Source organism: Barbus barbus, assembly GCF_936440315.1.
Source record: "Barbus barbus genome assembly, chromosome: 11".
NCBI classification, from domain to species: Eukaryota; Metazoa; Chordata; class Actinopteri; order Cypriniformes; family Cyprinidae; genus Barbus; species Barbus barbus.
In genome coordinates, this window is record NC_136739.1 from 7176120 (window position 1) to 7196828 (window position 20709).

General features: G+C 36.7%; 1 protein-coding gene across 3 annotated transcripts; it reads right to left on the reverse strand.

The window, feature by feature from the left end:
* Window positions 1-521: 521 nt before the first annotated feature.
* LOC306877359 (complement C1q-like protein 2) lies at window positions 522-7294 on the reverse strand (the record flags this gene model as incomplete). Of its 3 annotated transcripts, XM_079429083.1 has the most annotated exons (7): window positions 1802-4423; window positions 4576-4667; window positions 5071-5226; window positions 5439-5746; window positions 6365-6462; window positions 6928-7008; window positions 7154-7294. In XM_079429083.1, one exon carries the CDS (start codon window positions 2479-2481, stop codon window positions 1849-1851), a length of 633 nt encoding a protein of 210 aa, XP_079285209.1. The 3 variants fall into 3 exon arrangements, with proteins under 3 accessions (XP_079285207.1, XP_079285209.1, XP_079285208.1); XM_079429082.1 differs by having other exon boundaries at window positions 6928-7292; XM_079429081.1 differs by lacking the exons at window positions 4576-4667; window positions 5071-5226; window positions 5439-5746; ... (1 more) ...; window positions 6928-7008; window positions 7154-7294 and adding an exon at window positions 522-701 and having other exon boundaries at window positions 1912-2481.
* Between the last annotated feature and the right edge of the window lie 13415 nt (window positions 7295-20709).

Consider the following 20709-nt stretch of genomic DNA (forward strand, 5'->3'; position numbering starts at 1 on the left):
TATCTCTTTTTGGGTTACACAGACGAAAGAAAGTCTGGAACAACTTTGTCTGGTTTGGAACAACATGAGTGAGCAAATGATGACAGAATGTTCCTTTTTGGGTGAACTATCCATTTAGGTTTTCCAATGAGCTGAAATGCTTAACTGTTCTTGTCCAGATTTAGACCAAATTATGCTTTTCCATATCTACATGAAGCCTAAATGCAGGAAAATAATTTCATTTGAGTAAAAAATAACCCAGAGAACAATTACAGATATGCTAATAATCATTTAAGTGTTGTATCCTCGTCACCATCCTGTGCGTAATTAACACATTTAATTGAATTGGGTATAATAGCCAAACACAAGACATCATTAAACAGAAAGGGACACATTCAGACAACATATTCTCACACTGGCGCTGAGTTCAGATGACCCTTATATTCCCAATGACACTACAGACAGGAATGACAATGGAGTTCTGAGAGAGTGTGCCGCGCGGAGAGAAAATTCAGTCAGCTTGAGACGAAGCAGGTGGCAGCTCAGTCTGGATACAGAATGAAACCAGAAAATGTACTGTATTTGTTGTTGTTTCCTCCGTGCGCCTTTCCGCCGTCGAGTTTGACATAAATCTCGTCGCCAGAGTCCAGATGCAGCACGACACTGTTGCTCGCGTAGTCGTAGTTCTGATCGGCGTCTTGCGCGATGGCGCTCGCCCGAACCTGTTCAAATAAACGCAGAATGTCATTCATTGTCATTGATTTCGGAGCACATAGCTTGTGTTTAAGAAATAAAACGTCTCTTAAAACTAAGGGATCATCGCTGATAAGATAATAATAATAAAAAAAAATAATAATAAAAGTTTAATTTTGTTATATTTGTTATATTTGTTAATATTTGTGAATAAGGAGAAATCACACTTTTAAGTGTGTATCTAGAAAGAATCAAGAGAGGCATTACAATAGGCATAATGATTAAATAACAGCCCACATTATTTGTTGATTATTACTGCTACCGGTACTTATTTTAATACATCATACATGCATTCACCTCCCTGTCTGCAGCAACAACTGCCAATGTTTTGTTGTATGCATAATATGCCAATGCGTTCGACAGCTTCTTATCTCATAATACAAATCGTATTTTATTGTATACGATGCATAGCCTTTTGATGAAATATTTATCATCATACACTTTATCCACAGAGAACCAGTGAGATTCAGAGTTTTTCCCTTCAGCGCCAGTTGCAAATCAAAGAAATCAGACAATAAGGCCTTTTTGTCTGCTTAGACCTCTTTTCAGCTTTTGATATATAAAATAACAGAAGATGTCTGAATACGGTCACATAGAGTTCTTCAATTACATCTGTTGTGGATCTTGTTTAATACGCGTAATTACCACTCTATGCGCAATTACTTGACAGTCGATGCATTTGGATCATATCAAAGTAATCATATAAAACTAATTTGGAATTTTATTTGATCAGTGTGCGACTTATTCAATGACTTGAAGTGACATTGACTTTTTCAATTATTGCCAAGAACGTTCTGGACGAAATCGCGCGCAACCTTTCTCTTTCGGCACCTTAAATCGCTTAGCCAATACTGTCTATCTGATGTGGAAATCTAGAATAAAGCGATAAGTAATGACTACACATCCATTTTACTGATGTCCGAATTAGACGATTTGCTATTACTTACAAAGCAACACAGAGCGCTGTCTAACTTTTGTGCAGAACTCTGTTTAAAAACACGGTTGAAATATAGCTATTGCTATACTATCTAAAATGTTCTTTGATACCCTCCATCTTTTTTTTTGTTTTCTCTTGACACCCCCCCCCCCCCCCCCCCCTTTTGGGTGACTCAAGTCTCAATTAGCCTTAATTCGCATCACGTGTTTGCTGTTTTGCTCTTGTATACGTAGTAGAAATACCTGTCCGTTTTTACAGAGGTCTGCCCACATGCTTGTTCCGTCCCCTCCGCGCATCAGCACATGGTAAGTGAAGTAATAAATCCCAGATACCTGACACGTAAACTTGCCAGTAGTGGGATCATAGTGATTTCCCACATTTGTCACAACATCATCAAACCGGAGCACCTCGTAGCCTTCGTGGGGGTTCTTAAGACCCACATAAAACGCGATCTTGATGTTCCCCAACGCTGGACCAACGTCTCCAGTCTCAGTCCTCGCCGTTCCCGATGTGATGTCGGTAAATCCAGGTCTGCCGGAGTCTCCAGGTGGTCCTCTTGGACCAGGTGGACCCGGTTCGCCAGGTGGACCCCTGGGTCCCGGTTTTCCCGGACGGCCCGGTTCCCCTCTAGTCCCTTGAGCGAAAGATGGTGGGATGGCACTGAGATCCTGCATCACCTCTAGCGCCGTGGCGCTCGGTTTGGGGTTGTACGGATCACAGATCATCCGACAAGTACCTACCATTTCGTAGTGCGCTGAAACCACGGAGGTCTGGATCAGAAACGGAATTGCGATGACCAGCGCCACGATCATGACGATGCCCACGACCGCGCCAATTATTCGTTTGCTGTGAAGCACCCGGGAAGCTCGCGCTAAAAAGTCCGGCTCGTTTTTGGAGGAAATGGTGACACTCGAACTGGAAAGTATGGCAAGGGGGGGAAAAAAACTCAATTTCCTTTAAATGTATATTAAAATACACACACTCCCCATCAACACAGAAATGTGCCGTACCTCCTTCTCGTGACCTCTGGCAGAATAGCACTGTCTGTGCCAGAGCTGTCAGAGAAACTATTGGCTTTGGCACGAGCGCCGGAGCGCGAGGCGGAGCGGTGAATGTTGCGCGCAGAGAGAGAAGACGCGCTGACTGACGTAGCAACGCGTTTGCGGTTTGCTGCGAAGATAATATCTCCTCTAAAGCTATAAATAATAGAACAATCCGAGCGTAACAAAACATATGTTCTTTTTCAACAGAATTGATGTTTAAACCCATTTTCTCTACAGACTCTACAGTAATTGTGTTAATTGGCATTCATAACACGTTTTAGTTAAGCTCTTGTTTCAGTTCTGTGTAAATTTTAGAGTGAAGAATGCTGCAATGCTTCGTTCAACACTCTTTCCATGCTGATGGTGTCTGTGCACCATCACGTAGGCAGCATAATTAAGGTGGAGACTGCACCAGCCTCTTACACTCAAAAAAATTATACATTGGCATTACTTAACTTTTTTATGTCAACAGGTTCCACGTAACTGAGTTAAGTTGCCTTTAAGAAAGAATATTTATTTCAGTGAACTTAAGTTAATTACATAAAGTTAATGTAATTTTGTTTAGTTCAATCAATGTAACATTTGTTATTTTGTATTAATCTGCTTAGTTAATTAAGTTCAATTACTCTAAAATTAATATTGTTATGTTAAAAATGAGATAGGAATAAGGTTTCGGATTCATTGTTTATTAAATAACATTTTTACGTTTTACAATTAACACTTTCTATTGTTTTTCCAACAATAAAATGTTTTTCAAAATCTACATGCTGTCTTAACAAAATACTATTATAATACTAATAAAAGTATAAAGTAAAATAAAAGCATGCAGCCTTTAAACGAAAGGATTGACAAAAATGCTTTTTATACTTGGAAAAAATGATCAGCCTTCTTTAATGGTATAAAGTACACCTTCTTGAGAAATCAGCTAAAAACACCTGTTATTCAAAGGATGATTGACATTTGAAAGCAAAATATTGTAATATTTTTACAATGTTTTACATTTTTTCAGACAAGAACGTTTACAAAATCTAAATACGGTCTTCACTTTTCCAAAAAAAAACAAGATGTACAAGATGTAACAAAAATAATACTACCAATAAAAAGTAAAATACAAGAATACGGTCTTTAAATTAAATGATTTTCAAAAATATACTTGGGGAAAAAATAGTCTTCTTTAGTAAACTATACCTTATTGAAACTTGGGGAAAAAAAGCAGTAAACAACATTGCAGTTAATCAATTGAAGATTAACATCTGAAATCAAAAGTAAAGATGAAATAAATATTATTAAAGATATCACCTGGTTAGCAGTGAAAAAAAAGTGCTACAACAGCCAGTGCAACATTATGGACAAAACAGGTCCTGCCTCTTAACCCTCGTTTCAAGTTACAGTGCCTATGAAAGGAGTTTATTTTTAAGACCTGGACTTTGTTTGACAGCTTGGTGGCATCGAGTTCCATGAAAATCTTTTGAAACATTTCAAAAGTATATCTCAGATCCTGGGGGTAAGCCAAGTTTAATGCATAGATTAGACCAACCATCATGGAACAAGCATTAGCTACATTGTCCAAGTTTTCAAGTACTTGGATGCCTTCGATGATGACACCAACATCTTCGTATGGGTCTGCAACATCTGCCCCTTCATGTTTGATGGCATAGATTCCGAGAGTGGTTTTGCTCATCAAAATTTGGGCTTCATCATGTTCAGTGTCCTAAAAATAACAAAAGACAAGTACAAATATTAAGTACAAAATAAAACAATTACCAATAAAAATAGCTAAAAATAGGAACTGGTTTTAGAGAAAAATATGAAAAGCTTCTTTTAAAAAAAATAAAAAATAATAATAATCTGTAAATAGCTTACCATGTACTCCTTCACTAGGTTTGAAGGATCTTCATTTAGGTAGACCACTAAGGCTTTCAGGATGCATTCACGCTTTTTTCAATGGTGATGCTCTAATCAAAATGAAATGAGAATTAGTACTTTTTGCTGTACATCTTAAATTTAAGTAGCACTACACAAATTATCCCACTGCTTTATTTTACGAAAGTCAAGTGGTCCCAAATCAGAAGCACTGCATGGGATACACAATTATCTTGAACATCTGAGCTGTTCTAATTGTAGTTGCAAAAATAACTCTATTAATGTATAACAGAGGCAGAAAGTGATGCTTCAAAAGGAACAAAATCATGATATTTGGAGCTTCAGGAATGAAAATTCACCTTTAACTTTTAATCCATAATTTTAGTATAAAAAAGATTGAATGATGAGTTAAAAATAACAAAATTATATTTGGATAAAATATTAGTTTGGCCTATTATGAATTAGGAGAATTGATGATGAATTTATAGAACATACCTGTTCCAAAACTGACAGGATGTCTGTGATCTTCTGTGCAGCTACTCCTCCTTTCTTTTTGAAATTTTTGAGGAGCTGAGAGGAGAAATGATCAAGCTGACCCATGAATTTGGACACCAAGGGAATTGTTGTAATCCTGCTGAATTCCGCAGATACCTTTTCAAACAAAAAAGAGAGAGAGAGACAAATCAGGGCGCTGATAAATTTGACAGGACATCATCATACACTTCCTTTACCAGCACTCACAGATAATATACATTTACTATAAATGAACAAACCTGAATTACATCTAAAGTACTTCAAATCATAGTTTAGAATTATAACAACATCCAAGCAATTAATCAGCTGACATGACATTAAAGACATACCTCTCGCTCAGTAAAGAGTGCTGGCCATCTGTTCTTGAATTCAGCAATGAAAGGGGAGTGTTCTACCACCTCGTGCCTCCGTAGAGCAAATGTTCTGTCCATCAGCCCCTTGATAACCTGCTCGTTGTTTCTTTTAGTCACCTCCGATAGTAGTGTAATCCTTTGATTTTCAAGAGTTTCTTTTGTTTCACCCATTGGGTAATCTGGACAGTAATTTACCTCAGCTTTTCTCAGTTTCTTCACTTGGTTAGGACATCCAATGGATCCTTTTCGCTTATGGGAATTGATGTTTAGCTCAGAACATGATTCTGTGAGACAAAGGGAGAGAAGCATCACTCAGCAAATAATGCAAGTCCCCACACAACTCATCTACAGCTGAGCCTGGAACATGGTAGTGATTTTCTAGTTTTAACAGCAAGGAAGCAAATTTAAGCTCTACCAACTTTGGCAGGTTCTCTGAAATCTCTTCTGTATCAGTAGAAGAGGAATCGTCTTCTAACAAAGATGTTTCAGTTTCTTCATTTGAAGTAGGGTCATTAGATGTTTCACTAACCTCTTGTGTTTTCACGATTCCTTCTTTAAAATCTGTTACTGAAAACTGATAATGCTTTCGGCTCTTGTGTGATTTGAATGTACCATACACGTTTGTTTTAAATGAGCAGCCCTTAAACATACAACTAACTGTCTCATGACTGCGCAAGTGATTATTTATATGGAGAAAATAATCATTTACTGAAGGAATGTCAGTAACAGCACAAACATGACAATTTATCACTGTAGTTTGACTAGAATTTTGAGGTAGCTGCTCACTGCCATGTGATCTGGATAAGTGGGACCGCAGTGCATTCCAGGTTTTAAAAGTGCATGGACAGTTAGAATATGCACATGGATATTTGTGTTTACGGCCATAATGTCCATGTACCAACCTGAAGTGCTTTAAAAGCTTTGATCTGGAGGCCTGAGACGATCCACAATCTCTGCACAGCCACATACAGGACTCTACATGCCTTCAAGTTTCAAAACTCTGTAAGGGAGAAAAAGAATGGGAGTCACCAAAGAATAATAACAAAATATGAACAGCTGCAAACTACTAAACTTAAGTTAAAATGTGTTATGCGAGATATTAAATAACAATGTGCCAACACCACCTTTTAAGATTATTAATTAGTATTATTAATTATTAAAACTGACATTAGAAGGGGATAACTGCTGCACAAAACAATTGATTAAAATGGAGTAACCATTCCTTACTAGCAATTTAATGTCATTTACATTTATTTTGGGTGATGTAATGTATATAAAAGTTCAACAAGTATAAAATTTCACATAAATGCATAAAACAAAAATGTATCTAACTATAATGTGAAAGAAAACACGAGGCATATGGCAACTTCGTGACAATACTATACACAACACTGTATTACAAGTGAGTAATGATTCAAATGTTGTCATAGTCTCAATATAAATGCATAAAAAGTGAAAATCTCACCTGTCTGTTCACATAGAGGAAAACACGTTGACGTTTTGAAGTGTAATTCTCCGTGTTTGATTCTCATAAAATGGCGCCGATCTAAATTTTTTTTTATTTTATTTTTTTATTATTATTTCAACAACATTATAACAGAACAAAATAGGCTAACAAATACAACTGTAAATCCTTTCAGACTGAGACATTCATATTATTCATACTATAACAGAGAAATAAACCACCATACCAGATATTAATCCAAATGAAACAAATAAAATAAAATAAAATAAATAAAGAATACATTCATGCATCCTTAAGCAACGTAGGGGATATGGCGCCGATCTAAATGAGCTGAAGAGTGATCGTTATGTGCTTCGTTCCTTCTTGTGGTGTTTTCCAACTGCGCATGTGCAGATGTTACTCCACCTACTGACCGATATGCGGTACTGCAGAAGCAACACAACTCTGTTGCATTCATTTTAATTAACTGAGCTGTGTAAATTTTAAGAATTACTTCTTTTAATTCTCTCAACACAACTCTTTTAATTTTAATGCACAAACGAAATTTAATTAATTAAATTAAACATAATTACATTCTTTGGACCAACAAATGCCGTGTTTCATTTTTTTGAGTGTAGCCTTTAGCACATGCCAACAAGTTGATAAAACATTGCAGATGCACTTTCCTGTGTATGTCTTTTTTTTTTTTGTACACTATGGACACTGGTATTCATGTAAATACACTGGTAATCTTTAATGGCAACATCTAAATTAACTGGTTTTATTGAAGTCAAGCTTACTATAACACTAAATATCACTCAAAGAACCTAAATGCATTAATTAATGCCAGCTAAAGTTATTTTCATGGGTTAAATCAGATATAAATAGCTCTTTGAAGTACCAACCACAACTGATCACTTTTTTTTACTGTGTACTATGATAAATATGCTAATCATTCAGTGCCATGGTATAAATTAAAGCATCATGGCACTATAGCTCTTTTGGAAAGTAATTTATGTACTTGCTACAAAGCTTGCTTATAATAATCTTACTGCTTAACATTGGATACAATTTGATGCATTTTAAACTACTTGTATTATTGATGACAATTAGCTGATAAAGGTAATGATTTAGTGCGACTTACCCTTTTAGTGCACTATCAGTGTAATAAATATAGTACAAATTACTGTGGAAGAAAATTAAATGGCAGCTTGCTATTTACTTTTTGACTAAATGTGACCCTGGACCACAAAACCAGTCTTAAGTCGCTGGGGTATATTAGTAGCAATAGCCAAAAATACATTGTATGGGTCAAAATGATACATTTTTCTTTTATGCCAAAAATTATTAGGCACCAGGGTTTTTTTGGAAAAAATGCTGGATTTTGACATCAAGATTTCAAAATCTTGTGGCTTGAAAAGGCTTAAAGATAGAGATCTACTGTAAATTAGAAAAATGTTGGGCATGACCGAAAGTTTGTGTGGGGTTTAAATATACTCATATAATTTTCATATTATGACATCATCAGGGGCAGCCCTCTTGAATTTCATAATATTCAGGAAATAGTAGATATTGAATTGATGTTTGAACTTATTTGCATGTTTTTTTTTTGTCCTCATTCAAAATGATCAGAAAAGAGGAGACCAACAATAAAACAGGAGAAAGTACTAAATTATTACTATATTACTGTTAGTAAAACGCATGTGAACAGTAGCCTACTTTTTGATCAGTTCATCAGTATTATTCAGGGAATAATAGATATTGAATGGATGTTTGAACTTATTTGCATTTTTTTTTTGTCTTTTTATCCTCATTCCAAATGATAAGGAAAAGAGGAAATCTACAGTAAAACAGGAGAAAGTAGTAAATTATTACTATATTACTGTGCCATAGTAAAATACATGTACCTATTTTTTGATCAGTTGACCAGCTATCTGCCCAATCAGGTATCTAGGTGACAGTTTATAGTTCTTGAGAGTATGGTACCTCTCATACAGCGCACAGACCTACCCCACAATGACTGCTGTACTTTGTCTGCCAGCGGCCCTTAGAGCGTGCGCGATCAGAACAAACGGTGCAATCTGGCTGATCATCAGAGAGCAACAGCTCTCCTATGGACACTACGGCCACGTCCACCCTGTCCCCAGCCACCCTCATCCTCGTTGGGCAAAGTGTTGAAATGATCACTTGTTTGTGCTTTGTGAACGATCGGGCCTTGCGTGGCAGCACCATTGTGCAGAAAAGATGTACCGGGAGAAGCGCAATCATTAGACGGCCGATCGCCATTTCCAAAAGGCAAATATTCCCCTTCAGAATGCCGCTCTCTCGTCTGCGTGCTCTGTTTCATGTTGGGGCGCAATGTTTGGATCCCGGCACTCCTGTCTTGTTCAGGCTCAGTTCTGGTTTCGTGTCGGGGTTCGGACACTCACGCTCCAGGTTTGTTCTTGATGTAGGAGTGTGCGGTCTCGAGTTCGCTCGGGCCGTGCGCTCCTCTGTGAGTGTGTGTGTGTTTTGTTCGGCACTTCAGTTTCGGCCGCATGCTTTTTCGTTGTGTTGTTGCACGCAGCTCGTTCTTTGGCTGCGTGCTTTCTCTTGTTTTGTCTTGTTCTGTGTTGTTTTTGTTTTGCTGGCCATGTGCTTGTGTTTTTGTTTTGTGTGAGCACATGGCTGGTCTTGTTTAGTTCTATGTGCTCTCGTGTCAATTGTCTTGACCCCACCCACTTTGTTTCCTGATTATTGGTTAATTTGCCCCACCTGTGTTTACTTGTTACCCTCCTCATTTGCTCCCTTTATAATCTCCTTGTGTTTGCAGTCCTGGGGCCTGTTTCAATAAAGAGGTTCAACCAACTCGGAGTTTAAACTTGAACTCTGAGTTGTTTTCGGTTTCAGAACAGCTGATCTGAGTTAGGTCAATCAACTCTGAGTAGACTAAATCAGAGTTAAGCACGCACACCGCGACTATAAAAAGGCATTATCAATGGAGCGCAGATATAACGAGTCACCATGGCAACATCTGAAAAAAAGAGATCTGCATTTTCTTCTCCAGCTGAACTTGATGTGCTCATGCAGACTTATAGCAAATATGAGCATATATTAAAAAAAAAAAGCAACACTACTGCATCGGCGAAACAGAGACAGTTAGAGTGGGAAAACATAGCTGCTCAAGTTAATGCGTAAGTTTACATTTAAAATATTTAAAGTATTTCAATATTTAATTATACTAAAAAAAATAAGTAATGTAATGTGTGACGTGGGGAATTGGCTTAAATTGTGAAGTTATTTCAGATGTAATTGCATTCAAATACATAAAATAGGCTACTACATAGTTTCTAAAACACATTTGACAAAGCAAGAATGCATATAACCTTAACTTGATGTTCAGTAGAAATTTTTAATTAAAGGTTCCCACTTTTACACATGTTGATGAGTTTAAGATAAAATTTGTAAAATTGAGTTTTTAAAAGATTTAAAAATGCACTTGTGTGTCTGCCTTTTTTATTGATCAAGTGGTAGAGGTTGATATGACATTTAGAATGTAAGCAGTACTAAAAAATTGTTTTTAGAACGAGTAATAATCCGATTAATCTAGTTACAGTACATGTCCCTGTTGAAGGTCAGTGAATTTAAGCTAATCATTTATTTTTTTTGCAGTAATATCAAAGGTAAAACTTAAAACTATGGTATTGAATCTAATTGTAATGTTCATGTATAGGCGCAATCCTGCAGGTATTAAAAGAACATGGCAGCAGCTGAAAATGAAATATAAAAACAATTCAATCAGGTAAGGTTTGAGCATGTCATGCATGTAGTTTTTTATTTTTACAAATGACATTTATGTAAATGGCAATACATGTCTAATGCTGTTTTCATACAGTGCTCTTTTTCATTTGACATCTCTTCAGCCAACAGAAAGAAGGCAGAGGCTCGCAAGACAGGGGGAGGCCCTGCACCAGCACCACTCACAAATGCTGAGGAGATGGCCCTGAGTCTGAACACTGGAAGGCCAGTGGCTGAGGGAATTCCTGCAGGGTGTTCATCAGAGCCAGTCACTCCCCAGGACACAAGTGCCTACATAAAATGTAAGAGGGCTACATACACATACACACACACACACACACACACGTATAAAATTTACTTATTTACTTTCTTTTTTGCATTGGTCTTAATAGATTCTGATGGCAATATCTGCCTTTTGGAGCCTCCTGTATTAACAGAACCCCAGGCAGTTGTAAGTGTCCTAGCTTCTGGTGTATTGAGTAGGCTAAGTAATATTATAAAGTGTGCTCAACCAAATGCTCATCTTCTCAGGATGTAGGGGATGATGACACCATTTCTGCTGATACAGAGAGGCCTATAGAGGTAATGTTATGTCTGTAGACATCAAACAATCTTTACAATCACATCTTTACATTTTTGTGTCCAGTAACCTATAGATGTAAGTATATCCACGTATAAACATATATTCTTGTCTTCCCCCATCACCACCCTCCAGAGTGTGGAAGAACAGGAAGAGGAGGAGGAGGGTCCATCAACTTCTTCTGCACAGATGAACACAGTTCAGTGATGTACAGTAAATGCCAGTTTAATTCAATGGAAGTCATGTACAACATAATGTAACCCTAAACTACTGTATTTTCAGTTACCAGTAAAGGAGTTATATAAACTGCATCTGCTTAAACAAATTGAAAAAAACAATAAAGAAATTATTTACTTGGATCGACAGATCCTTAAGTCAGATATGGAAATCAAGATCCTGAAACACAAGCTACAGGTAAGGTGTATATTGTGATTAGTGGATTATATAAAAGTTTTGAAAGAATATAGGAATTGAACAGTTGCTTTTTAATTTGTAGGAAATAAAGAAGACTAAATAAATTGTTGTGACTTGTTTATTTCTTTCTTTTTTTTTTTTTTTTTTTTTTTGTGTGGTGGTGGCTGATTTAATCAGAGAATGAATTGTGGCATAAGGTCTCGGACCACCCTTCCATCCTGGAAATCTGCAGGGTGGATTGGTCTTCCTCTGGGTCTTGTATGTGTAGGGCAGGATGTTGTTCCCCTCTAAAAATGGCAATATTATGGAGAACTACACATGCCACAATGATGTCGCAGGCCCTCTCAGGGGTGACCCTGAGGTGACGTAGGCACTGGAAACGTGCTTTCAACAGACCTATAGTCATTTCCACCCTGCCTCTAGTTTTACTGTGTGCCACATTATATCGCTGCTGTGGGCCTTGTTCAGGTTCTGGATAAGGGGTTAGCAGTGTAGGCTGGCATGGGTAACCCCTATCCCCCAGCAGAAAGCCGTCAATCTCTCCTGTAAAAAAAAAAAAAGTTCACATTGCTTTAGTGCTGCATTGAAGTGCCCAAGTGTGCAGTGAATACATTTACTTACCATTTTGCAGTCTGTTGCTTAGGGTAGACTCACGATATATTCGTGAGTCATGAACAGAGCCGGGCCACTTGGCTTCAACATTGGTGATAATATGTGCAGCATCACATATGATCTTCACAGTGGAAAGAATAAGATATATGAGATATAGTATTGCTATGTGGTGTTTCACCATTGTAAACTGCATGCAACTCCGTGTACCTGCACATTAATGCTGTGGATTGACTTTCTATTAACATAGTCTGCCTCATTTTCAGTTGGTGCAATGATAGGTATATGTGACCCATCAATGCATCCAACCACATTGGGAAATCCTGAAGGTGATTTTAAAGATTAGGCTACTTTCAGAGGTCGCAGCAAAATGTTATTAACTGAACATATATATATTTCATATTAAATACATTTGAACTGATTTGAACGCTACAAACCGGCAATTCTGTAAAATTCCTCTTTGATGACTCCCAGGGGTTTGTGGCCAGGAAACACTACAAAAATGTGCAGAAAGCGTTTCAGAGCGAGGCACACTTTCCGTACAGCTCTGCATACAGTGGCCTTACTAATATGCTCCGCATCCCCGATATTGTACAGAAAGCTTCCATTAGCAAAGAAACGTAAAGCTGCACATAGTATCTGCTCGGATGTAAGAGCGCGGCCACGATGGGTGATGTTAGTGATGTAAGGACGGATTAGATTATGGATATATGTAATTGATTGCAACGAAAAACGGTAACGCTCAAACGAAAATGTATGGGGAAAAGACAAAAAATCCACTCTGGGTCTCAAAATCCTTGCCCGACGTAAATGTAATTCTCTTCGAATTAATACAGCCTCCTCATCTATGGGATCCTCCAAAAAAGGACAAGCCATTCTCATAACTTTGTTCTTTGTGGGACTGAAATGTAGGCAATGAATGACTAAGGCTAAGGCAAGAAATACCGCTTCGTCTTTAAAAAATGGGAGGAGACCGAAAGAAACTCTGGGTTTCCCGAAGAAAACCTGCTCCCGACCAGGTTAGGTTCACAGAGTAAGTTGCCATGGTAACTGACTCTGAGTATAAGTTACCTCTCTTTCAGAAACGGGCTTGACTTACTCTGCTTTCTCAGGTTTAACATACCTCCCATTCTGAAACCGAAAACCCAGAGTTTCCCTCATTTCAGGGTTAACATACTCAGAGTTTTCACTTAACCTCCTTTCTGAAACGGGCCCCTGGGCTGGTTCGTCGTCGATGTTACCCTGTGTGAAGTCCTGCCTTGCCAGTTTGTTTTCCCCTACGGGGTAGTTTTTGTTTGTTGATTTTATTTTATAATTAATAAAGCCCTATTTCCTCCTGCAAGTGAGTCCTTGCTCTCATCCCTTCACCCACACCTGACAACTACAGTCTATTTCATTAAGTATGACGCCTTGTTGCAATTTTGAGACTTTGGCGCTTATGTTCCATGAAGATATTTTGTAAATTTCTTACCGTAAATATATCAACTTCATTTTTGATTAGTAATATGCAGGACTTCATTTGGACAACTCAATTGTCTCAATATTTAGATTTTTGCACCCTCAGATTCCAGATTTACAAATAGTTGTATCTTGGCCAAATATTGTCCGATTCTAACAAACCATACATCAACAGAAAGCTTATTTATTCAGCTTTCAGATGATGTACAAATCTCAATTTCGAAAAATTGACACTTTAGACTGTTTTGTGGCACAAATGTAAATCTGAGCTTGAACATGATATTTAACATCCCCCATGCAATTATAAATATAAATAACAGATGGAAAATTTGTTTTTTACACACAGAAGACAGGCATAATAATACAAAATCTGATATAAAAAGCAGCTAACTAAATATGAAAACAGTTAGTTCATAGTAGCAAAGACTGACAGGGCTGTGATGTCAGAGACCACTACAAAATAGAATATAATAATATATGTAAGCAAAAAAGCTCTGGTTAGGTCATTTTTTCATGCATTTGAGGTTTTTTTTTTCCTGGAAAATGTTATTTATGCATATGTACGCCTCTCTCCATATGGTGACTGTCCACCATAATTTAGTTGACATTACTGACAAAAAAGTACTACAATAGTATGATCTCTAGAACCAGTGTAGTACCATTCCATAATGGTGGTAAATGTCTACCGTGGATCCTAAATTATTAAATAACTGCAGAAGTGATTCTCGTTTTGAGATAAAGGGATAATTCCTTCAATGTTACAGAAAGACTTTGAGTAGGTTCATTTGTGTTTCACAGGTGCCTGATCTAAACAGAGGTAGTGATGAGGGCGGATTCAGAAGCAGTGAGCTGTTCTTTCACACTATGGTGGGAGTGAGTGTTTTACCTCAGGCCTTATATCTAAAACTTGAGCCCTCTTACAAGGGTTCTGTCTGGAAAACATGTGAGATGTGGAGTGAAAGTCTCGCTATTCTATTTCTGCAATGCTATTTGCTCCCCTGTTGTTCTTTATTTATGGGGAAAAGTTCACGTGTGTGGATGAATCTGTATGCCAGCTTATTCATGGCTGCGTTTCTCTGTGTGTGTCATTGTGAGTGTGCGTCTTTGTGTTTAAACTTATCTGCTCACTGGGTTGCTAGATGTGGGTCTGACTGCTGTGACTCAGGCTTGCGTGTGTGACAGAGACCACAACCATGAATAAACTGACACACACACATTCCCTCTCTCTTCACTCACACACACAGCCATGAATATATTAGCCCTTGCACACATCCCCTCATAAATAAACCTGTGCTCACACACACACATACACACACTTAGACACGCACAGACATTTCTGTTCTCTTACCAATCACTCATAGTGTTAAATGGTTAGTTCACCCTAAAATTAAAATTCTGGCATTAATTACTCACCCTCATGTCATTCCAAACCCGTAAAACCTTTGTTCATCTTCGGAACACAAATTAAGATATTTTTGATGAAATTGGAGAGCTATCTAGCCCTGCATAGACAGCAACGCAACTGAAATGTTCCCAGGTCCAGACACGTAGTAAATACATCGGTAAAACAGTCCATGTGACATCAGTGGCTCAACTTCAGTTTTGCGATGCTAAGAGAATACTTTTTTTGTGCAAAGAAAACAAAAATAACAATTTACTCAATCATTCTTCTCCCCCGAGTTATGTCTTCCGCCATTTTGGAAGAATTGCCGTAACAAAGAGTTGCTTTGTTTCACAAAACTAATTGTTGCCGTACATGTGTGGGGCGGAGCTATCAAAATAGGGGCAAGACCCTTTTGGGGTAGGGGCGTGTTTGTTTTGATGATTTCAAATGCCAACAATGGCTACCAGAAATTACTTACCCCACCTTTAAATTATATGTGGAAAACAGGAGAGTGGAGTGAGATGAGCTACCGCTTTACACTCTAAAATTAAATTCAGAGGAACTATTAAAACAGCTGCAAGATAATAAATGCATGATTGCAACTTGCAAGTTAGCCATATAAATTTATTGGTTTAATTGTACCTTTTAAGTTGCAAACATTTTGATAAGTTGTATTTTTGATTATTACATTAACTTAATATTCTGTGTAATCTAAACTACACTGCTTATATGAGCAAATATTTTACTTGTTCATTACAGTTTTTTTCAACTGCTTACACACAACATCTTTCCATGTTACACAATTTCTGAAAGATGACACTCAAACACCAGAACCACACACCAAATCTGCAAAACCATACACTAATTCTCGGCCTTTTACTCAGTTCTCATAAAATCACTTGCTAAATACGTTGCATTTTGCATGTGTGTGTTTCCATTAAACTTTATGAAAATGTATGTTTATGCTACCGTCATTAATTACTTACCCTTATGTTGTTCCAAACCCGGAAGACCTTTGTTCATCTTCAGAACACAAATTAAGATATTTTTGATGAGTTCTGGGAGCTCTCTGATCCTCCATAGACAGCAACGCAACTGCAATGTTCCCAGGTCCAGAAACATAAGGAGATCGGACAATCAGCATAATCAGGGTTGTTCAGAATGCACACACTTTATCCTGAATGTAAACAACACTGATTACTTTGATTACGTTCTGTGGTACTCTCAGAAATGGTGGAAGACGGTAACTGGGGGACAAGAATTGTTGAATAAATTATTATTGTTTTTATTGTGCACAAAACGTATTCTCGCAGCTTTGTAAAATCACGGTTGAACCACTGATATCACATGTACTATTTTACCAAAGTTATTGCTATGTTTCTGGAACATTGTAATGTTACACATTTTTGTTGCACATTTTTGTTATATGACCAAACGTTCAGGATGTTCCATACCATTAACTACTTCCAATTAAAAAAAAAAAAAATAATAATAATATATATATATATATATAACTGCTCAAATAGTATTTTGTATGTCAGTATCATTTGGTGCCAAAGCAAATTTAATATAACGGGTGTTTGCTGGAAGACAGAAGGGCAGATTTCCAACACGGGTTTAATCATAAAGATTAACAGACCAGGCAAACAAAGTACAACAGTAGGTAGTAGGATACTAAGTCTATGTTGTGTGTGCTTCTTTTCATTACTCAGAATACAAGAACATCATGTCATCACATCACATGATTTGTCCTAAGAAGAATATTAAAATTGCATGTTTCCGTATAATCCTGAGTTTATCTTACTTTTTGTGATGCAGGGCTGTAGCGAATCAACACTGACTCCACCTCTGCCACAAACAGGCCTAATTATGTCAGAAATACTTGTGCATGTTTGGCCTGGGTTGCCATATGTGTGTTGTTTGCAGATGAGAGTTAGTCTCTGTTTTTATGATGCTGCCTGCTGTATATGACCCCAATCACTGAGAAATGAAAACAGTCATAGACATGGAGAGAGAATAATACTGTGCATGAGTGTGTGCAATAGTTTGGTTTTATGTGATAATTATACAGTTTTGTTGTTTAATATTTTATTTACACTGTGCAGACATATTTTCATTCACTGGAGTTATATAGGATTGTTCATCCTTTAAAACCCTCTGATGGTTTGCGGGGTCTTTTTGACCCCAAATGACTTTTGCTCAATTTTTAAAAAATGTTCCCTTTGTCCAAATGGTATGAAACCTTCTACGGCTCTCAACACTTTCTAGATCTACAAAAAAAAAAAAAAAAATTGGAATGATATCTGTTTTTATGTTAGCGTGACAAAATTTGTGACACTCGTGGTTTTCGGGGTCTCTGGAGACCCCGCAATCAAAATAGACAAAATTCATCATCAAAATCAGAAACAACGCAGAACACATCGACAGAAATGGCACAAATAAAGTGGCACACTTCCACCAATGCAAAAAACATCCACAGTGCTAAGTTATATTGCTCACAACACACACACATTTGTAAGGCTATAATTTGTCAAATAAAATCATCCAAAATGCAGAACCAACACAAATATAAAGTGGTGACACTGACACCGACAATGTGTACTCACACACTCTCTCACACACACACACACACACACACACACTTATTGTTCCTCGTTGTTTGATTTCTTTTACTAAATTTTATCTTTTTACTGCTTTATTTGCTCACTTGTTATTGCTGTTCAGTTCATGTGTTCATATGTAATATAACTGTTCATTTTTACAGTTAGTAACTGAAATGTTGATTAAAATTGTAGAATTATATTAAAAATAGATAATTGAAATAAATGATAAAATCTTAAGACTCCAACATTTCTCTTTGTAACATTTTGTTCAGGTTTGATTCTAATCATAATGTAACATTATTGAAAAACTGGGGGTTTTTCAGTACAAAAAATACTAAACTTTGACAAAAAATATTTTATTTTTGTTATAATTGTGATTTTATAATATTTATATATGAATCCAACTTGTGAAAAGTTATCTTTCAGGTCTCTCAAATAGCAAATAGCATATAGTGGAGCTCTATGGCCATCTAGTGGTTAAAGTGATTTTTTTATTTATTTTAAAACTGCATTTTCCAAAAAATGGGTATAAATGTTACATTAAATCATTTAAAATGATCCATGTTATCCCCATGAATGAAAGTTAGAAATCTGGGCCTTTTATAAAGTGAATTTTACATCAAATGCTGTTTTTTTTGTAAATTTGTAATTTAAATAAATATTTATTTATAGAAATTTAAAAGATATCATAAATCCTCCAAAAACTGCACAAATGTTGAGTAAAAACATTAACAAACAGAGTAAAATTACATTTGTAAAAAAAAAAAAACTATTATCTTGTTACAAAATTAAGTGTTATTGTCTGGGGTCTCTGGAGACCCCAAAAAAACTATAGGGGACAGAAATTAAAACCATCAGAGGGTAAGAAATAGTTCAACCAAAAATTTAAATTTGCTGAAAATTCACTCAACCTCAGGCCATCTAAGATGTATATGAATTTGTTTGTTCATTAGAACAGATGTAGAGAAATGTAGCATTACATCACTTGCTCACCAATGGATCCTCTGCAGTGAATGGGTGCCATCAGAATGAGTACAAACATCTCATAAAAACATCACAAAACTGATGTAATAGCCAATTTTTCTAAATCTCTGGATGAAGAAACAAACTCATGAGGGTAAGCAATTGTTCATAAAATACAGCTATTGAAATAAACCATTTCAGTAAAATGAAAATGAACTATTCCTTTAAGTTCTGAAACTGAGTGACTGAAAATGATTGAGGACTGTGCACGTGTGTGTGTGTGTGTGACAAATGAGGACATAAATTTGTATAATGACACAGGTATGACATAGGTATTACAAGGTGAAGGTGACTTATGAGGACATTGCCCCATGTCGCCACTTTTCAAAACGCTTATAAATTATACAGAGTGAGTTTTTTGGGGGAAAGTAGAAATGCACAGCCTCCTGTGAGGGCTAAGTTTAGGTGTAGGGTTGGTGTAGGGCAATAGCACATAAAGTTTGTACAGTATAAAAACCATTACGCCTATGGGATGTCCCCACTTTTCACAAAAATGAACGTGTGTGTGTGACAAAATTTCCCCACAAAGACATTTTTTTTGGGTCCCCATGAGGAAAACAGTTTATAAATCAAATGAAATTTAAATTTGTGAAAAGTAGTGAAATAATAGTAGTGATGGGCAGGTTTAAGGGGCACAGAAAATGCAGTTTGTACAGTATAAAAAATATTACGTTTAATGTCCACATAAACCATGGAAAACCAATGTGTGTGTGTATTTAATGTGAACATAAATGGCAATTGACAATTACAAATGGCAAAGTGGCAATTACAATGATACTAATTACTGCCACCTGCTGTCAGTCACCCACCAATGCATCAGAAAATACTCTTCTACACACCCAAAGACAACAAAATCCACATCATCTGCCTACACACACACACACACACACACACACACACACACACGCGTATGTGTGCTTAAATGTCACTGTGCCGTCAGCAGTGAATGTCTCCTGCTCTGGCCCATAGTGCTACAGCAGTGAACCCTACATGCATCAAAACCCCCTAAGGTCATGCTAGCTTTGCCCTTAATGTGGACACACATAAATACACAGATATACTTATACACACACACACACACACATACAGTGAAGGGGGTCAGGTCTGGGTCAAGCAGTGAAGACTATGACCTGTAAACCTGTAATGTGTGTTTAACTTGCATATAAATATTGAAATTGGTTAATAATGAAATCATCATACCCTTTTGAAAAAGAAGTGTGCTTAATTGTATTGAATTGGTCAAAAGTACTTGTATGTTGAACTAAGCATCTCTCAATCACTTACCATCATGTTAAATTCATACAGACATGAAAATGTAGTTTTAAAGCCATACACTTCCCTTAGCTTCTGCTTCCGCATGAAAGGATGCTGTGTGTTGACTTTTTTGTTGTTGTTGGCTTTCTATACAAATATTTCCTTGGAAAATCTTACCAATAATAGTACATTTCTGGCTTGTAGTTTTTATGTGTAGCTTCTACATTTTAATTAGACAGAAGGACCCAAATTCAACCCTATTAAGCCTATGCTATATTTAATACACAAAATATTAGGAGACTTAGGCTTACTTGGCTATCCATTTATTTTAAATTTAAAAAAAAAAAAAACATTTACTGAATATCAAATATGATCCATTAGGCTTTTGAGAAATGTCTATTTGTTCACCTCTCAATCACCATTACATGTTTTGACCCCACAATTGGCATTTAAAATCATATTATTGGAAGGCATATTATTGGATGATATAGTATGACAACTGATATTCCTATGCATTTTCTATTAATAGTCTGCTATACTGTTTTAGAGCTCTCATTGTCATGGTACTACAGTGGGAAAGCGAGGAGCACGGAGTCAAGGTAGCTTTATCTTCACAATCTTTAATCAACCAAAAAAAGCAGGGAACATAGGGCAGGCAGGTGTAGCAATTTATAAGCTCAAAAGGGAATTGTATATAAAAT